At 35.3% G+C, this 19,532-nt stretch overlaps 1 protein-coding gene across 3 annotated transcripts; it reads right to left on the bottom strand.

Annotated features, from left to right (window-relative positions):
* On the bottom strand, nt 1–19,132 carry LOC132696484 (RNA-binding protein 4.1-like). Of its 3 annotated transcripts, XR_009618040.1 has the most exons (6): nt 18,975–19,132; nt 18,501–18,912; nt 16,426–16,738; nt 13,146–13,454; nt 3,557–3,667; nt 1–829 (listed from the first exon to the last, which is right to left on the bottom strand). XR_009618040.1 is itself a non-coding variant. In XM_060661339.1 (5 exons), the coding sequence occupies exons 1-5, from the start codon at nt 18,975–18,977 to the stop codon at nt 820–822; spliced, it is 1,047 nt and encodes a 348-aa protein (XP_060517322.1). In that variant the 5' UTR covers nt 18,978–19,132; the 3' UTR covers nt 1–819. The 3 variants fall into 3 exon arrangements, 2 of the variants coding, with proteins under 2 accessions (XP_060517322.1, XP_060517312.1); XM_060661339.1 differs by lacking the exon at nt 3,557–3,667; XM_060661329.1 differs by lacking the exons at nt 1–829; nt 3,557–3,667 and adding an exon at nt 3,675–12,790.
* Between the last annotated feature and the right edge of the window lie 400 nt (nt 19,133–19,532).

Genomic DNA, 19,532 nt, shown 5'->3' with positions numbered 1-19,532 from the left:
TTCTATACTTACTGCGGGCTTTTATTGATTCATTACTATTTTACATAGTTCTGTACACTTAATGTTGCCGATTCCTTTACAGAAAGTGGCACTAAATTAAAACACACAATTTTGAAAAAATATTCTTGGCATTGTGATCGTGTTCAGAAAACTAGTTTGTAAATTACTGTGCCCTATTAAAAGCAACGACCGTTAATAACAATATATTGGTTCTGTATATGGTTATGTACTTGATAAAACAATGTAATATATCGAAATAATTTACAGTAAATATGCGCTTTGAAGAATTTATTCTCTTCGCTTTTACTTCTTACCGAGACATTCCGTTGTCCAAGAAATAAAGACGTTTTAAAATATATCATTTAATGTTACAAAAGGGCAGCAAAAATGTAAACGACACCTAAATTTGAACAATATATGGAATGTAAAAAATACGGATTGTTTAAATTTTTATGGACAAATTGGTTGGTACCGAAGCGGCGAAATTAAAAAAAAAAGAAAATAACAAAGTGCTGACATCAACATCTAGTTTATCCTAACCGCTCACAGTACCAAAAATTTTTTCGAGAATACAAAATATCAAGTAGAAAAATCGGGCGCATTCAGCTAACGACGAGGCACAGAAAAAAAAAAGAAAAGAAAAAAAGTCACATTTTTTGGTTGGTTGGTTATTTAAGTTATTCCTTTAAAAAAAAAAAAATATTTTACGCGTCCGCTGAATGCCGATTCCGATCCACTATAAGATTATATATGAATTATATATTTTTTTCAAGTAAAGCCTCAAAAAATCGCTGCATGATGTTGAATCAATTCCCCTTTTCAATTCAACCTGGAATAAAAAGGTCCCCCTTAAAAATAATTAGAAGGCGGCGAAGTAAACGGAAACGCCAACATCACACAACCTTCGGAAAACAACGGTTTGTGCATCTGATGCGCGGCTAGTGGAATAAAAAAGCGGTAAAAATGTTCAGTTTTTTTGTTCGATGAAAATTCACCCAAATCATCTATTAGGTTATTGTACATATGAAACTGAAACTACGACTATTTTTGATGGCGTAATATCGAAAAAACTTAAAAAAAAACTTTTTATCATTCACTATCCAATAACTCCGAAACTACTTAACATATCCGAATGATTTTTAAGAGCATACATAAGCGATAATAACTGAGGCGATATAATTTTCAAATTTTTTATTTTCCATTTTTTTCACGACCTGCAATATAAAAATTGTATTTTTTGTATTGAAATTTTCAGTAAGCGAGAAATTTTTTTATATGGAAAATTTCTATACTATATCCTGCGAAAGAAATGCGGTAAGACATATGAAAAAAAAAAAAAAAAAAAAAAAAAAAAAAAAAAAAAAACGCAACCTCGTATGTATTCGTGTTGTTGGGAAACTAATGGTCGTAGAAAAAGTATAGTATGCAACACGTTCGGTAAGTCATTCGTTTATTAAACACTCGCTCCGCTAGTGTCAAATAGACTCATGAGCCAAATGCCGTTTACCGCACTTGTTGCATAATATACTATTATACTATTCACAGATGCGACATTTAATAATAAAAATCCCGAAGATAAACGTCAATGAATAAATAAGGTCAGCTTGTATAAATGAAGATGTAATTAAAATTAAGTTGAAGCGAATTGGCGCAATTCATTCGATTTTTATGATGTTCCCAAACAACTAACATATGCACAGGAAAAGTAGCCACGAAAGAAATTGAACAAAATCTATCCAATTATTTACAAACAGCCTATCAAAAAAAACCACGAACATCCTCGAAAGGTCTGTTGAAAGTCCTTGGAGGCCCATAAAAAGGGACAAAATAATCACTTTTAAAAATCACTAAAAAAAATGGTTGTAAAATGAAGTTACATCCAATTTTTAAATTATTGATGGTACGATACTCATTTGAGAACTGAAACCTACTTCTTCTATGACATTCAACGACTTAGGACAAATATGTCTACAATTTGAAAGATATGCGTATCTTGTCAACTCACGACATGGTCGAAAGTTTGGGAGAAGCAGTTTAAAAAAATATTTTGGCGATACATTGTCTCACGGGATATGACACAACCACTGCATTTTTCAAAATTGACCTTTGATGTACTAGCCCAGAATTTAAGACATCAAAAGAACTGTACAATTTTCCGATTTTTATATATGTTACTCTTGCATAAAAATAAGAAAAATGACATTTCAAATTCAAACAAACCTGCGATGGAACTGCCACCAACTGACAACACTTAAAAAGGTATAAAACATTATGACACGCGGGTATATGTTTAACACTATGTTTTTTTTTAACTATTTTAGTTTTAGTTTTAGCTACAAGTAATAAGATAATGACATTGATTACATAAGGCAAAGGACTGTAAGCGACTGTTTAATGGTTGCTATGGTAACCGCGTAATGTAAGTTTACACTTTCTTATGCAATAGCGAAGTCACCTTGACAACATGGTATTTTGGGATGGAGAGAAAAGAATTGGAAATTATGCAAAACTAACCAAAACTATTTTAAATGAACATAATAACTGAGAATTTGAAATTCCAGCCATATACAAATTTTGATAACCCAAATAAATCTGAATATATAATAATATATTTTCGATGCAAGATCCACATAAAATCAGAAACATTCTGATGTAACCTGAAACAGCAATAAATGTAAATCGCAAGGCTTGACGTGCTATGAATAATGTAATTGCAAATCCTGTAACAATAAACACATAAAAGTATGGAATCTTTGGATGAAGATTTCTAAAAAATTCAGAAGTAAAACTGTTCATTAGTTCATAAAAAATCGTGTCTATACTGTTTCGATTGTCGATTTCATTTTCAGCATAGAGTATGAAAATTTTCCAAATAAAAAAGCTTCCCGATTACTGACAATTTCAATACAAAAATTTTTGAGGCCTTGCAAAACATGGAATAAAAAAATTTGAAAATGATGTCGCCTCGGTTATCATCTCTTATGTTTGCTCTTCAAGTTTTAAAAAAAATCGGATACATTGAATAGTTTCGGAGTTTCCTCGATTTTACAAAACTACGTACCACTAATAAAAATCGTATTTCCCTATTTCATGTGTACAATAACTTAACTAACGATTTCGGTCTGGTTTCATCTGGTTGTAAGTCGATTCTATTTTTCAAGAAGTAAACGACTTTAACAGACTTTTTTTCTCCACTAGATCGTATCAAGCCCGGTTCAAACGATGCAGCACTACGAGAACCGGACTCTTCGTGCCAAAATTCCACCGCATGAACCGGGCTTTGACAATTTGTCGTTCATATTCGACATACGCTACAGGAACTGTCATGCCTTACCCCCGAGCTGCTGAAAACTTAGACGGTCTTCGCGTATACATACGTATATTTATTATGAAAATACAACGCTTGAAACACTTAACATAATCAGTCGATTTTGTAAAAGTACACATTAAAAAACAATAAAAAAAATAAAGGGCAAAAGATACAGTTTAACCTTGAAAGACACATGGGTTAGCAGGTTTAAGCAATACCGGCCTGGGTGGAACGCACCAATCTTACCATAGGCTGAATCATCTTTTTTTTGAGAGGGAGGGGGGGGCGGAGTTCACTCGGACGGTACGCCGTCGGCTACAACCTTACCACGCTCCTTTTCCCCCAACTCAAACCATGCTAGATAGAAGAAAAACATTCGTTAGTCTGTGATCGGCCATAAAAGATATCCGTAGACAACAAAGAGACCGCGTACGACTTAAACAGAGGAAAAACAAATTTGGAACGGGACGTCTTGCTATGTACTTTATTTATTTAGTCCGCACGCAAACGCGGTATTTGTTTAGAGAACCGCCGCACTCGTGTGCACGCCTAAGACGCAACGCATTTTTTTTATTTAAACAAAAACGACGGGCAAAGCAATTATTACGCGGATTCTTTAGGTTTTCCGAAACAAAAAGTGGTCGATAGAGGAGAAAGCTGATCGGTTTTGTCAGAAAAAATACCACCAGAATATCGATTTTTCGGCAAAAATTGGTAGGGCATGAGTGTTACTTTCAGAGAGTTCTTTATTATTTCCTAAGCAAGACACTATAATAAGATAACGAAATTGATTAAATAAAGCAACGTAAAAACAAACTGGCTATTCATATTCCGAGACGGCAAGAAGTAAAGGAATGTAAGAGACTGTTTAATGGTTGCCATGGTAACCGCGTAAGGTGGGAGAAAATAATGACACTTGGCAATGCAAACCACTAAGTTTACACTTTACTATGCATTAGCGAAGTCACGTTTATAACATGGTATTTTGGGATGGGAAGAAAAGAATTGGAAATTGTGCAAAAATATTTTTCCCAAAAACTAAAAATTATTGTTCCGTACTACAGATTACGAAACGGCAGTTTTAAATATTTTCAAAAATAAAACCGATCTACAAAGTAATCGAGAAAAGGAAAATGCGATAACAAATACGTGTAAAAAAGAAATAGGCCAAAGATGTTACACATTTTTGCACGCCCGTTTTTAGAATCTCCTAGACGAAGGCATAATTTTAACATAATTATATAAAAAAAGGAAAGGGGAGAAAATATTTAGGCTTTAAACTTTTTATATTAGATAGGTTAGGCTTTTGTATTTTATCTAAATTATGTAGCAATTCCTTTAAAAATTTATTAACGTCATTTTCTGCTATATGTAGCAGGGGAAATTTATGATATGATATACAACTTAAGGGTTTTAGGCAGAATTTTTAATTGTTTATGTTGTGTTTTGTTCTTAATTTAAATTTGTCGTTATCTACAGGATAAGCCTGTGGAATAGTAATATATAGAAACACCTTTCCACTTTCGAAAGGTCACTGTCCAAACAAAAACCAACCGAATTGAGGTTAAAAACTCTCTAACATTGACGTAAGCGTTTCTAACGTTTAACGATAAATGCATCAAATAAATGCGTCAAGCATATTACCTCACAGGTGGTGCGGAAATGTGTGCATATTATGTAAAATATAAAATTCCTAATAGCGGAAACCCCGATATCGCGCGAACGGTGAGTAGTGAGAAAAAAAATGCCTGAACAATTTTTGTAAAGAATTGTATGATCTTTTGTCTGACGAAGAAGAAGGTTCCCAACACCAGTCTATGTCAAGAATTTAGGACACTTAATATCGTTCCAGGTTATGAGAAGGTTCTTGAGGTGGTGGTGAAACGGCAGCCGCAAAGTTATTGTGGTGTGGTTGGGCTTTCGCTCCAAACATTCACGCGAACCTGTCGTTGTTATGATGTCTGTGATGATTTCTTGAGGGCCTTGGAACATGGTGTTCCTCAGGGGACAGTTTTGGGACCATTGTTGTTTCTTATGTGTATTAACGATATTGCAGATATTTTAGATGATATTAAAGCGGTATCATTTGCGGATCACTCTATGATTTTTATTGCGGGTGAAAATGTGGATGAAATGCAAAGAAAAATGAATGCTAATCTGAAGAATGCTTTTGAATAGCTGTGCAATAATAATCTTTGTCAAAATTTTGTATTTTTGGTAAACGACATAAATTCATTAAATTAAATTTCGACGTAAACATTTATATTAACAAAAAAAAATTAATTCATCAAAAACAAATTAAATATCTGGGTGTTATATTTGACTCAAATCTGACGTTTCATACACATGCCGATTACATAATGAATGAATTTTCTAAAAAGATTAATTTTATATCTAAAATAGGGAATAATTTGTCAATTAACGCCAAAATCTTATTGTATGACAGCCTAGCTGCTTCCAATTTGCCTAATTATAAATTAGAGCAATTGCAGATTGTTCAAAATAGTTACCTATTTCAGAGATCCTCTTACAATACAAGAAATTGTGGCAACTTCATGTTGAGAGAATGTTATCCCAGTCATGTACAAAACTCCATAATACTTTTAAGACGCCATGTATTGTCCAAATTCGGATTTGTGTGCGCTTAGCTTTTGGTTTCCGTTTAACTGGAATTTTATATTTTATATAAATATACAAAAAAATATGAATAAAATTTTTTGCACAAGTCGAATCGAAGGGGATTTTTAACATTTCACGTATAATGGTTTCTTTAACGTCCCAGCCAATTTTCAGCTCTATGCGAATTTTGCCTAAGTATTCTTGTTGCTGGTTTCAAATTGGCATCGTTTTGACATAACCTATCAAATTTCTCCATTCGACGTTGAAATTCTTCGCTGCGATGGCAAAATCGATATCCCGGTGATACTCGTGTCACAAGAAAATCTCTCATTGAACTGAGGTAGCTTTTACTTGATGAAAATCCATTTATCAAAATAAATCAAAACTAAAAGTTTTGATTTTCACGAAATTATATACTTTTACAAGACAATTGTTTCGACAATCAAATGTCATTTGATAAAGGCACGGTGTTGTCGAAACAAATGTCATGTGAAAATATATAATTTAGTGAAAATCTGAACTTTTAGTTTTTATTTATTTTGAGAAAAGTGTCGACGCGCTCCTTATATTGTCTACGGCGGTCTCCTTGAATCGATAAAAAAAGAAAAAAGCGAACACGTACGGAAGGAAACGTTATTGTTTGAGCCGTTTAACCGTTTCTCTTTGTAAGTAATGTTAAACATACCTTCAGGACGAGAGGGGGCGCTTAATTTTCTTCTTCGAACGCAACCGGTGGGGCGCCGATAAAATACGCAATAGTGCGGGGTCCGCAAAGCTTCGCAAAGGCCACTTATCTTGTACGGTCTGCGTTATTCCGCACAAACGTCCGATACAAGTGCTCTCGGTGCAAGTGGACTTCGCACGATAGTTAACGAAAAGTGGACGTCGACGCTCCTGCCGAACGCAGACCGGAAAAATTCGGTTTACCGATAGGATCCGAGCCACCGTATAGCACACTCGACCTTGCCCGGATTCAGAGCAATTACATAAAGGGTGTTTGGACGAACATAACCTCAAAATACAATACAAACAATATTTTGAGGTTATGTTCGTCCAAACCCTCCTTGTGCAACTACTATTCAGTTTTGCGGCGTGGCAATTTCAGCCACAAAAAGCAAATCTTAAATACTTAAAGTATCCCTCTTCTAAAAAACTTGCAATAATAAAATCACTGCAATTAACTGCAATAAAAAATCTGTATAAGAGAAAGGTTGATTTTGCAAAACATCCCGAAAATTGTTATAAATGACCTGTATTATAAACCGCAGTTATCTATATATACTTTTAACGTTCATGTCCTTTCTTCTGGTTAGTCGATATTTTATACCTATCACAAGGGAATCGTTAAAAAAGGATTAAATTAAGTGGCTTCTCTTCTCTTTCATTTCATTTACTTAGAAGACGACATTGAAGTCTTCTGCGACTCTGCAAAAATTTTGTCATTTTTGGATTTGTCGGTTTTATTATTGACAAAATGCATGCAAAATATTCAAGAAAAATTAAAAATACATTTCCTACAAGATGACACTTCTATTTGAATGTGACCTGACTGGTAGCCATTTTCTTCTCTAGAAAACACGAACCTCGTTTGTTTTATTGGGAACAAATTCGTTAAAAAGTTTTTGTTTAATCTTTAGTACTATAATCATAAATTTTGGTATATAGTAACTTTAGTTTTCCGGAAACATTTGATTTATTTATAATTTTAGAAGAAAAATATTTCGTGTTGAATATTAAAATGGTATTTACCCAGTTTGCAAATGGGCCCTGTTATGCAAAAAGCTTCCTGTATATGAAAAAAATTAGATAAACGGGTAATCTGCTCAATAATTAATACCTCTTTATTCCCCATGTCAATGTCGACTCAAGACCTTGAAAATGTTTATTCTTAAAAAAAAAAACGGAATAAAAATACATAGATTTTATCATAAAACTTTTAACCCACCTGGTTGACGCACTAGGAATCAAGAAGTTTTGTAAATAGCAACATTTAAAGTTAGCCAATGGAGCTCGGACACTGCGCAAAAAAGATTTTGAAAAAGCTAAAGCCAATGATCTTCAAAAAAAAAAAACCTTTACCATGAATACCCACAAATATTCTGTTCTATAAAAGGCAGCTCTGGGTATATAATGCTGGAATTCACAGTGGTAAAGCAGACCCTGGATATTTGTACGTTTGGCTCGAAGAAGCTGGCCGAGGGTCTCAAGAAGTGGAATCATGTATATTAAAGCACAGTCAATCATACATTTCCTTAGAAGTGAAACATCTTATTCTGTCAACATGTCAATATTAATGATTTGAGGGTTAACATAATATGGCGCAAATAAAGTGACTAGTCTGGTTTTTTCCCCGCACCCTTCCTATTACGAGTAGAGTGGTAAGAGTGCATTTAAGCAAATTTTATTTCAGAACAGGGTCTAGTGTGATGTGCGACTGCTCGGAGACGGGCAAACCGTAATCCACCGTGTGTGCGCAGTAGTCTCGACCTTACGGTACATGTATGTCGGCGTTCCGCTTTACAACGGTCAAAGGCTCGCAGGTCACGCCGGTGGTCGCAAGGGCGCAAAACTTTGCGAAACCGCTCGATGTGCTGACGTTTCTTCTATCCGCTTTCAGTAAATATTGGCAGACGAAATTTTATGATGGGTCGCTAGGGGGCGTAAGCGGCGAATCGACAACGACGTTGTGAAGGTAAAATCAAAATTGCAATTCGTTTTGGGCGGTCGTTACGGTTCATGGTGTTTTTTAAAGAACCGAATTTTCGAGCATCACCGCCACCTATTAGTAACATGTGTAATTCTCAAGGATTTTTTCTTTGCAGCTCGTATTCTTGCCTAGTTTAATATTTTCCTATCATGTAATTAACTGATTAATAGGGGCTAGCGAGTTGCAAGTGAAATTATAGTATTATTTCGAAGAAGTAAAAATTTCTGAAAACTACGAGGTTAGCGCCAAAATTTCCCGGCCTGACATAGATGCTGCTCCAGTACCACGATAAAACTTTGTCTTCTTTTAAATATATATCTTAGTAGGCTGCGAAAAAAAAATTAAAGTCTTGTGTCAAACAGTTTTTTATTGACAGCATTTTAAATAAGACGTGTCCGAAAAAATGTCGCAAATAACGCAAATTGAGTATAGAGCAGTCATAAAGTTTTTAACAAAAGAAGGGTCACCACCCAAAATTATTAAAGAAAGGCTAGATGGTGGGTACGGCCAAAGTTCTCCTTCGTATTCTGTAGAGAAAAAATGGGCAAAACGTTTTCGAACGGGGCGGGAGTCCCTTGAAGATAATTCAAGAACTGGTCGACCAGTGGAGGTCATAACGGAAGATATTGTTGCGATTGTGGAAGAGGTGGTTAAGGGGGATTATATTGAAAAATAATAAAAAATTGTTACTCTACTTTGTTTTTTTCATATTCAGGCCGGGAAATTTTGGCGCCGCCCTCGTAATTGATAACCGATTTCAAATCCCATGATTTTAAGGTTATATCTAAATTCCAAATAACAAAGCAAAAAGATAATTTTGTCACGTTCCCCTAAAAAAAGTTTAGAATAATCGAAATGGGTAATGCAGATACCTAGATATATGCACCTAGAATATCTTATTCCGAACGCACTTTATAATTAAGTCCACTCGTTTTTGACAAATCGGCAAAATTTGGAAATTTTTATATAATTTCAAAGACTGCCCCGAATGACAAACACATGTTTGTGACTGACATATTAGTAAACGACGTTGATGGTTGAATTATTGTCCAAGTCATTATTCGTAAAATGGTTTTTCGCGAATTTAGCATCCGTGAAAGGAGTGATATGCTATCTAAATAATGAAAGTGCTACCGCAGCTAGACTTCAGCATATTAGACTTTATCTAAAACGCCGAACTCCTTCAAAACAGATATTTCCACAGCTGGCAAAGAAATTTGCATAAAACGGTAACGTATTAAATGCTAAAAATGTATGCCGGAATAACAATGTTTTAAATGAAGAAAATAAGATCAACATTTGAATTCTATGAAGTACATCCAGTTTTCTGTATTGCTAGAGTATACGAAGAGACAGGTATTTCTCAGAGATCAATCCACTCAATTTTGAAAGAATATATAACTTAAAAACTAAGTGCAGAACAATGTTAAAGGGGGATGCAGTTAGGTTTGGAGTTTTTAAATAGACATAATGAGAATAATAATTTTTTGAAAAACATTTCATGGACTGGTGAAAGTTCGTTCACTACAAGAAAGGGTTGTAATAGACAAAATACAATAATAAATAATCCTAAACAAATACATGAAATAAAAACCCGGGGGTACCAATCAATTAATGTATGGTGCGGTGTCATAGATGGCCATATTTTGGGTCCGATATTTATAGATCAAAAGTTAACTGGAGATCATTATTTGCAAGACTTAGGGCACCAAATAGAACAATATATAGAAGATTCACCCCTACATATATCAGCGGTAATTATATGGCAGCAAGACGGTGCCCCTCCTGACAATGTTGTGCAAATTAAAAATTTTCTTAACATGGAATATCCCAGTGGTTGGATAGGGAATGGCGGAACTATGGTTTGACAAGCCCACAGAACCGACTTAACTTTAATGGATAGAGATAATCCGGAAAAGCTACTAAATGCAAGAGATCATACAAGAAAATTCAGGAAAATGGTGGTCACATACAGCAGTATTTAGAATAGTTAGCGCGTCTTGTTATTTTTAGTTCTATTTTAATTTAAAAATAATTATTGTTCTTGGAGCAAATCACGGCACTCTTTGGAATTATATAAAAATTTACTATTTTTGCCGATTTTTCAAAAACGAGTGAACTAAAATATAAAGTGTGTTACATATTTGTAATCGGAATTAGAGATTCTGTTAAACACATATATAATATACAAGGTGTTCCATTTAAATTGATAGTGTTTTGTTTTATACGTCACTTGGGAAAAAATTGGCTACTAACCCTACATTTTGTTTTTTTATTTACCTTGATATTTTTAAAAACAAAACAGTTACCGCCAGTTTAAAATGTTATCAAAATAAATTGAACGCACGGTACATCCTTTGGGTATCGCTTTTATTCGCGATGGCGGTTTCATTTATTTATCGGTACTTTTTCCTTCTCGCTAGTCGAGCACAGTGCTTCCCAAATTGACTGTCTGCTATTATCTATTATTGGACTACGTTTTATGAGAAATTTAATAGCGCAACTATAGTAGGCACGATTTGTGATGACAGAATAAAATAGATTGCTTCCACTTATACTTCAACAGACATTGTTCCGTCCTAATAAATGTATATCTGATCAATGCAAGACAGCCGTCACTAACGATCACGATTCTATTACTTGGGAGTAAGAGAGACAGAATCAGTTGTACTTGGGTATTTATTAATTTAACTAGTAGGTCCATACTCAGAGATGGATTAATGTATTTTCCATATAATACATCAGGGTGTGCCTTACCTTAATGATATGCGAATATTTAAGTATGTGAAACTTTATGAAAAAATAAAAATTAAAACAACACCAAAAAAAATCGGAAAGCTAAAAGAAAAGTTAGAATTAAATTTTATTATTTTGGCCGACTAAAATAAAAATTCTAAAAAAATATTATAACAGGATATGTAGTTATCTCAACTTGCAAATTCAAGAAATTGGGCCAATAAATTTCTCGAAAAAAAAAAAAAAAAAGTTATAACTTGTGCCTTTAATATACCCCTAGATGGGGACCAAACACTGTCATCCGAAAACCGAAACCCAAAATTGCCGGTCGGAAAAAAAAATCCGCTGAAATGGGGACACGTTTTTATTTAATCTGTCGGATCCAAAAAACAGTATGAGCGCGGGGACTTCGACTTAACATAAAAACTACCAAAAAACGCCGTCGGGCAGAAAACTTAAAATACAATGCGTAAACTACAACAGTACGCTGATCAAAAGACAAATGAAGAAACAAAAAAATAATGCATGACCAAATGAACAACAGAGGTTTGGTTAATATTGCCAAGGTTGGGCCGCTAATTTAAGGGGGGCGTAAGCGCAGTGTGATTTGTTTCACCACGCAAAGGTAGGTTCAATTTTGTTAAAGTGTAACCTATACTTTGTTCCATGGAATATTGGCTGTTCTTTGATTCTGTTATATATTTAAAGATAAACTTGAAGAATTGTAGAAAAAGAGATCAAAGAATGGCATGACGAAAATGGCACCTACAAAGCAAGACCAATGCCAAAGAGATACTTCAGTATAGTTTATGAACTATCATCATTGCTAAGATTATATTGTTGAAATTAAGAGCCATGTCAATTGTGTTTAATGATAAACTTGAACAATTGCAAAAAACGGTGACATGAAAAAAGGCCAATGCCAAAGAGATACTTTAGTTTAATTATATGCTATCATCATTGCAAGATTAACTTGAAGAATTGCAGAAAAAGAGATCAAAGAATGGCCTGACGAAAATGGTACCTACAAAGCAAAACCCATGCCAAAGAGATACTTCCGTATAGTTTATGAACGATCATCATTGCTAAGATTGTATTCTTGAAATTAAAAGCCAGGTCAATTTTGTTTAGAGATAAATTTGAACAGTTGCAAGAAACGGTGACGCGAAAAAGAACAATGCTAAGATTATATTGTTCGACGCGTGTGTCTGAAGATAAACTTGAAGGATTGCAGAAAAAGGAATCAAAGAACGGCAGCAATATACCGGGGAGCAAACTAAATGTTATACTTTAAGGCCATCCCTTAAGCGCTTCAATTTCGTGCCGGATTCCGTTAACCACATCATTATTAACCGGTTTAGTAGCGTCTTCCAGGTGTCATATCTCGGTGACCCGGGTCTGCGCCTCCGCTCGTGTAACTACAATAACAAAAACGGAACATGTCAGTGTCGCAGATCCGAAACGCCACGCCGACGCGTGTGCTGCACGCATTCAAACGAAACGCCGCGCTTTGACGCTAAAATCGAAACATACACACACACGCACGCACACCCACACAAAAGGGCGTGCGAACTCGACTGAAGGCTCGCACCGGCGTGTACGTCGTCTTTCCGAGGAAATTCGAGCGTGTTCCGCCACGTCACGCTTGCACAATTATTGACACGTGTGTTTTAAATAATAAAAAAAAAACATCATTACACCAATTAAAGCACCTCAGGCCGGATTATCTATTACAATTAATATCTGTAAACGTTTGCGTAGTTCTCAACTCACCCTCTTTGTTGCGGTAACGGGGGATAAGCCGAATCGTAAGCGCCGCGGACTCCGCCCCCTGTTGCGTAGGCCGCGTTCGCAGCGTACGACGGATCGGCCGCGGCGGCGCCGTAATCGTCTCTGGTCGCGTAGCCGACCGGGCCGGTAGGAGGGGCCGCGGCTGCGTAACCGGCTCCGTAAGCGGCTTGTGCCGGAGGCGCGGCAGTACTGTATCCCGCGGACGGGCCGTAATTGGCGGCAGCCGTAGCCGTAGCCGTACCGTAGCCGTTTGCGCCCGCTCCGTATCTTGTCGTGTCGTATCCGGCAGCCCTATTTTATAAAAATAAAATAATTTGTAAGTTGTCAATATGAGTTTTCGAAGTAAACATATGATTTTTTATGTTTTAAGTATTTTACAGCAACTTAACCACACACTTTCGCAGCACCGTGATAAAACCCATCCCAACAGATGTTTATTCTGCATTAAGTAGGTCTGCCTGAGATGGACCGTAGCGAATATTTATAAAAACTTGAAATTTTTATTTAAAAAGTAAATGATTAAACATTCATGCTGCGTGGTATTTTCGAATAAGTAGAAGCGTTTATTTTAACATCAGGTGATATTTATCGTCTTTAAGAGTTTAATTTAAATTGCAATATGTTCGTGTATATTACGCAGGTATTTGACTGTGATCCTTCCAACTTTTTTATATACCGGATTCTCTGTACTCTATTTATCTCACAGTCAAGTTTGAAAATAATCATTTTTGTCTTGTGTGCCTGTCGATTATTGTTGTATTTTTATGTTCTCTATCTTCGATTCTTTTTTAAGACTATAGATTATATTCGCGGTAGATGAAAGTACGTCATAAGAATACAGATAGATATTTATTAGAATATTGCAAGTAAACATTTTTTGAAGGTTCCTGTTTTTTAACACTTTAAAATGTCGAAACCGTGGAATGAAGCAGTTGTTCCCCTGTTAGAAGATATGGAAAACAACGCAGAATTTGAAGACGAAGTGGAGATTGTAGTGCAATCTAATGACGATTTAGAAAAGGAACTACCTCAGCAAATAAAAAAAGTATGGATCCATTTGTCTTCAGATGCTAAAGATGTTTTGAATGTTTACAATTTTATAAGAAATTCTGAAGGGGAAGTGAAATGACCAAAGTTCTGAAGTCAACTGTAAGAAAAATTGTTGCAAGTGGGAGAAGATGCTGGTATTTCGCGCGAAATATTTGAGGACTGATTGCCAAAACTATCACCAAATACTGTTGTTGTTTTGGATGATGAATCATATCATTTAGCCTCAATTAGAAAAATTCCAAATGCTTTGTCAAATACAGAAGAAATTAAAGAATTTCTGTACGAAAATGATTTATATTTTGAAGAGAGCTATACGAAAAAAACAACTTCGGGAATTATTAAATATAAGACATTTTAATAAAGATTACATAATCGATTCGATAGCATACCAAAATCGGACATGAAATATTGAGATTTATCCCCACTGAGATGATTTGGTCCGAGTTGAAAGCCCATATAAGAAGAAATAACACTGCACCAAAATTTAGTGATTAGTATCATAAACGTAATTCGGCAAGAGGTAACTAAAATATCAGAACAAAGCTGGTCTAACTGTGAAAAACCAAAAATAAAAGAAAATACTTATCGAGAACGATTAGCGACAGAGTTGATCATTAAATTAGGTGGCGACAGTAGCGATAGTGACGATTTTTTAAGCGACTAATACTTTACTATTATATTTTGTAAAAATTTGTATAAGAAATGTAATGAAATAAGACGTAATAAATTGTTACTTTGTATTAATTTGTTTATGTACATGTTTCAAGAATTGAAAACATACATATATCCCGCTTGTTAGTGTAGGTAGATAAATTCCTAAGCCGGTCCTGGAATGGTTACGGGTAAAAGTCTGCTGGGCAGGGTGTTTTATAAGAGGCTGCGGTTTTGGAGTAATAAACAGCGGGTAAAAGCACTATATTTGTGGTCGAACTATAATAAACAGTCTATGCATACACAAACAATCTAAAATTTAGAGGTCATGTAGCTCTCAAAGTTGTATTAAAAAAAATATTTATAGTTGTAATAGTTTTTTTTTTAAATTAAAACGGGGAACAGTTGTTTTTAAGAGTTGTCGGTATTTTGTTATATAATTTAATAACTATGACGCTAATGAACGATACAGTATTGTTTACACAATGATTCGGAACACACAGATCATTTCCACGTCTGGTGGTATCATACACGTGAAAGTCGTGAAAATCGGAATTCTTTATTTTTTTATTTTCATGGACATACATTATGCACTGATAGATGAAAATTGAAGAGAGAGTATTTTTATTTATTTTTTATTTTTTAAAATAGTGGCTTACAGTGGTCCTTATTTGGTGCACAACACAACAATCTTTTTTTGAATTTTGAAGATTCTTTCTGCCTCTGAAGATACTGCCTACAGCATATATGATATCACGTTAATAAAGTTGCTAAAATAAAACGCTAAGCCGTCTCAAAAGTTCTAGATTGAATAAGTTTTCGAATCGGAAACGTAACTTTGTTTCATCTCCCGGTCAGCATACCTATATGCACGTGCCAGTTAAGCCTACTATTTATGTACACACCCAGAAGTTTAACGTTGTGAGAACTAACGTCAGGTGCGCCTGAAAAAAGGCAACATCTCGATTTATTTTCATTCAATTTAAGACGATTCAAACGAAACCACTCTTCTGCATCAACAATCGCCTGAGTACTTACAGATACTGCGTCACACGCGTCAACATTTTAAAACATTAAGATCGATGCGGAGACCTGAATACAATTGTCAAACGTGGCAAGTGATTAGCAAAGAGAATAAATATCAATGCTGTTGATGAATAGGCCGAAAGGCAGTGCGTCCATATAAGACCCTTGAGGCTAGTGTTGGGACAGGTCAAGTGACCATTTCTTAATTGACTGGTCAAATTTGATCAAAATGTTTGAAATAACAATTGTAGAGTGTTATCTATCATTATTTCATAATAACATGCATTTTATAACAATTTATTATTCGTTTGTGATATCCAATTGACCTATGACCCTCTTCAAGGAATACCCGAATACGATACTTTGGCGATTTAGGGAATCCCAATAAAAATAGACTCTATTTGGTTCTCAGAATTTTAAAAATATTTTGGAATTTGGAATCCTTTTTGATATTCCATTGAAATTATTATAACACAGATAAAATTCTCTTTTATTATACAATAAAGAATTGAAATAAATTTTAAAAATTTCTTACATTGGTGGTTTCGGACCCGCATCCCGTCTGCTGAATAAATCCGCAGCACCTCTGTTGGCCCCCGCGTCCATAGCAGGAGGTCTTGGGGGAGCCGGCGGACCTGCGGCCCTTCTATCATCATACGGAATGGCCCTTCTGGCATCGTAACCGTCATCGTAGCCGGTACCATATCCGGCCGCTGCGCCATAGCCCATATCGGCGCTCTCACCGTAACCTCTTTCCGGCGGATATCCACCGACGCTCCGTGCGGCAGGTGGCGCTCCATACGCTCTCTCGTAACCGGTTCTTGGCGGCGGCGGTCCGCCATAACGGTCTATATTTGCATAATAAATTGCATAAAATTTAATTTTAATGAGTATTTAGTAAGATTAAACTAGTGAGACTACCCTAATAAGATCAAATCTCAAAAAAATATGTTTTAAAAGTTATTTTAGATTTCCCAACAGTTCTGGATTTTTCGGCATTGCCCTTGGTATAATACGACCAAAAATATAGTCCACTTATTGCTTTGACGAAAGTATTTTACCGTACCCAAGAAATGTTTATTTCGTTTTAAGTAGGTTTGGCCTGAGATGCTGTTTTCACTGTAAAGTTCAGAAGGTAGGGTAAGTACCTATACTCTATTTATTTTACAGGTAAGTTTGACAATCATTTTTGTCTTGTGTGCCTGTTGACGAACAACATTCTTCTTCTTGTATTCTTGTGTCTTCTACATAGTTCAATTCTTCATTAATACTATAGATCATATTCGCAGTAGATAAAGGTACGTCATGAGAATACAAATAAATATTTATTAGATTCTTACAATTAAACATTTCTTGAAGGTTCCTGTTTTTTAAAAAACAAGCGACATGACCAAAATTTCGAAGTCAACTGTAAGTGCTAATGGAATCTCGAAGAATTACACAGTGGAGCGTGAAATATTTAGATCCAATTGAAAAATTTGGCGGTTGGACACTCACACATAGTAAAAAAAGGATGGTGCGATAACAGTAACAAGAGTGTACTAGACGTGCCGCCTTCACATGGAAAACGCATAATAATTCTTCATGATGGGTCCAAAAATGGTTGGGTGGAAGAAGCCTTACTTTTGTTTGCCAAAAAAGTGTAGATTACCATGAAAAGAAACATGACAGTGGAAATATTTGAGGACTGGTTTCAAAAGAAACTGTTGCCCAAACTATCGCCAAATAATGTTATTGTGTTGCACAATACCTAGTATCATTCAGTCCAAATTAGAAAAATTCCAAATAATTTTTCATATAAAGAAGAAATTAAAGAATTTCTGTATGAAAATGATTTATACTTTGCAGAGAGGAACACGAAAAAAAACTAGTTCTGGAATTACTAAGAACAAAACATTTTAATAAAAACTACAAAATCAATTCGATAGCACAACAAAACAGACATGAAATCTTGAAATTACCCCTGTATCATTGTATATTTAACCCCATTGAGATGATTTGGTCTGAATTGAAAGCGCATATAAAAAGAAATAACACTGCACCAAAATTTAGTGATATTACCATAAACATAATTCTGCAAGAGGTAGCTAAAATATAAGTACAAAGCTGGTCTAACTGTAAAAAACCAAGAATAAAAGAAGAAAATATTTATCGAGAACAATTAGTGGGAGAGTTGATCATTGAACTAGTTGACGACAGTGGTAATGGTGACTATTTGTTAAGTGACTGATACTGTATTATTATATTTAATATTTTGTATATTAATAATGAGACAATGTAGAAACATAATAAAAAAGATCATAATAAATAATGGTTACTTTTTTTTGCGGTTTTGGTGTAATAAACAGTAGGCAAAGTTAATGATGGAGTCGGTTGTAATAACACTATATTTCTGGTTGAAGTATGCCTGAGACACCACTGGATAAAACTACCTACAAGAATTTTTTTTTTAATTGGCTCTTGTATATAGAAAAACAGTTAGCAGCTGCTGAGTTTGCTGAAACCTTTGAAGATATGAAATAATTTATACTGATCCTGATTCATTAACTAAAAAATTAAAATAAAAAATTCGTTTTTTTTATATAGGATAATATAAAATATTCAGATTACCTTCACCACCTCCAAATCGATCGTATTGTGGGTACTCCCGAGCTACACCATAAGCACCTGGTGCTCCTCGAGGTGGACCCCTAAATTCTCTTCCACCCCTTGAATAGGGGCCTCCGCGATCTCTACCACCACGTGCAGGTCCAACGCCTCCACCATTACTACCACGTCTGGGTTTAACACGTCCTTTTTCGACAGAAATTCTACCACCCATAAATTCTGTCCCATTGAGTTCAGTGATGGCTTTCATTGCCAATTCAGCATCTTCGAGATGTAGAAAACCACATCTATTTGATATGTCACACTCGGCAATCGCACCGTAAGGGGCGAACAGTTTGCGTAAGTCTTCCGGAGTGACGCCCGCGGGCAAGCTTCCCACAAAAACCTTTGTGGTTGTTTCCGACCTTCCTCGAGTCTATCCGGAAACGCGAAAAGTGAACAAAACGATACTAACTTGTTTCCAAACTACAAACTTACCATGTTTGAAATTTTTGCACGAACTATCAACACCAAAACAACCACCGATCTGCGTTTTCCTCGGTCAAATAAAGTAAAATGGCGATAATCGCAAGCCAAAGAGTCGACGACAGCTTCAATAGCGTCGCCCAAATACGACAACCGCACAAACGAAAATCCCTAAACCGGAGGGAGCAGACCAACGGAAGAAAGGGACGCTCTCCTATTTATCATTTGTGTTACAAAGACGTTTTCAGCCGCGAATGTGCTGAGTCAAAATTTTTAATAATACTTTCAGTTTATGTTGAAAGTTCCAAAGTAAAAATTTTATAGTTAATCAAATTGTGAAAATGGTGACTTTTTCCCTTGGTTGGCAATGATGATCGTGAGAAAAACAGGACCGGCACCAAAAATAATAGGCCCTTGGATCGATTGATTTTTAAATATCCTTAACGTTGGACGGCGATTTATGGTCATCTCCGGTATCATTGGGAACTTGCGGTGCAATGTTAATTGAAACAAATTGATAGTTAATATAAAATGTATATAAATAAAAAAGCAATATAACGAAATTGCCAG

The sequence above is a fragment of the Cylas formicarius genome, unplaced genomic scaffold (genome assembly GCF_029955315.1).
Source record: "Cylas formicarius isolate icCylForm1 unplaced genomic scaffold, icCylForm1.1 PGA_scaffold_10__41_contigs__length_53128322, whole genome shotgun sequence".
In the NCBI taxonomy this organism is placed as follows: domain Eukaryota; kingdom Metazoa; phylum Arthropoda; class Insecta; order Coleoptera; family Brentidae; genus Cylas; species Cylas formicarius.
Note: the sequence above shows the minus strand (reverse complement) of the source record. Positions and strands in the feature narration are given on the sequence as shown.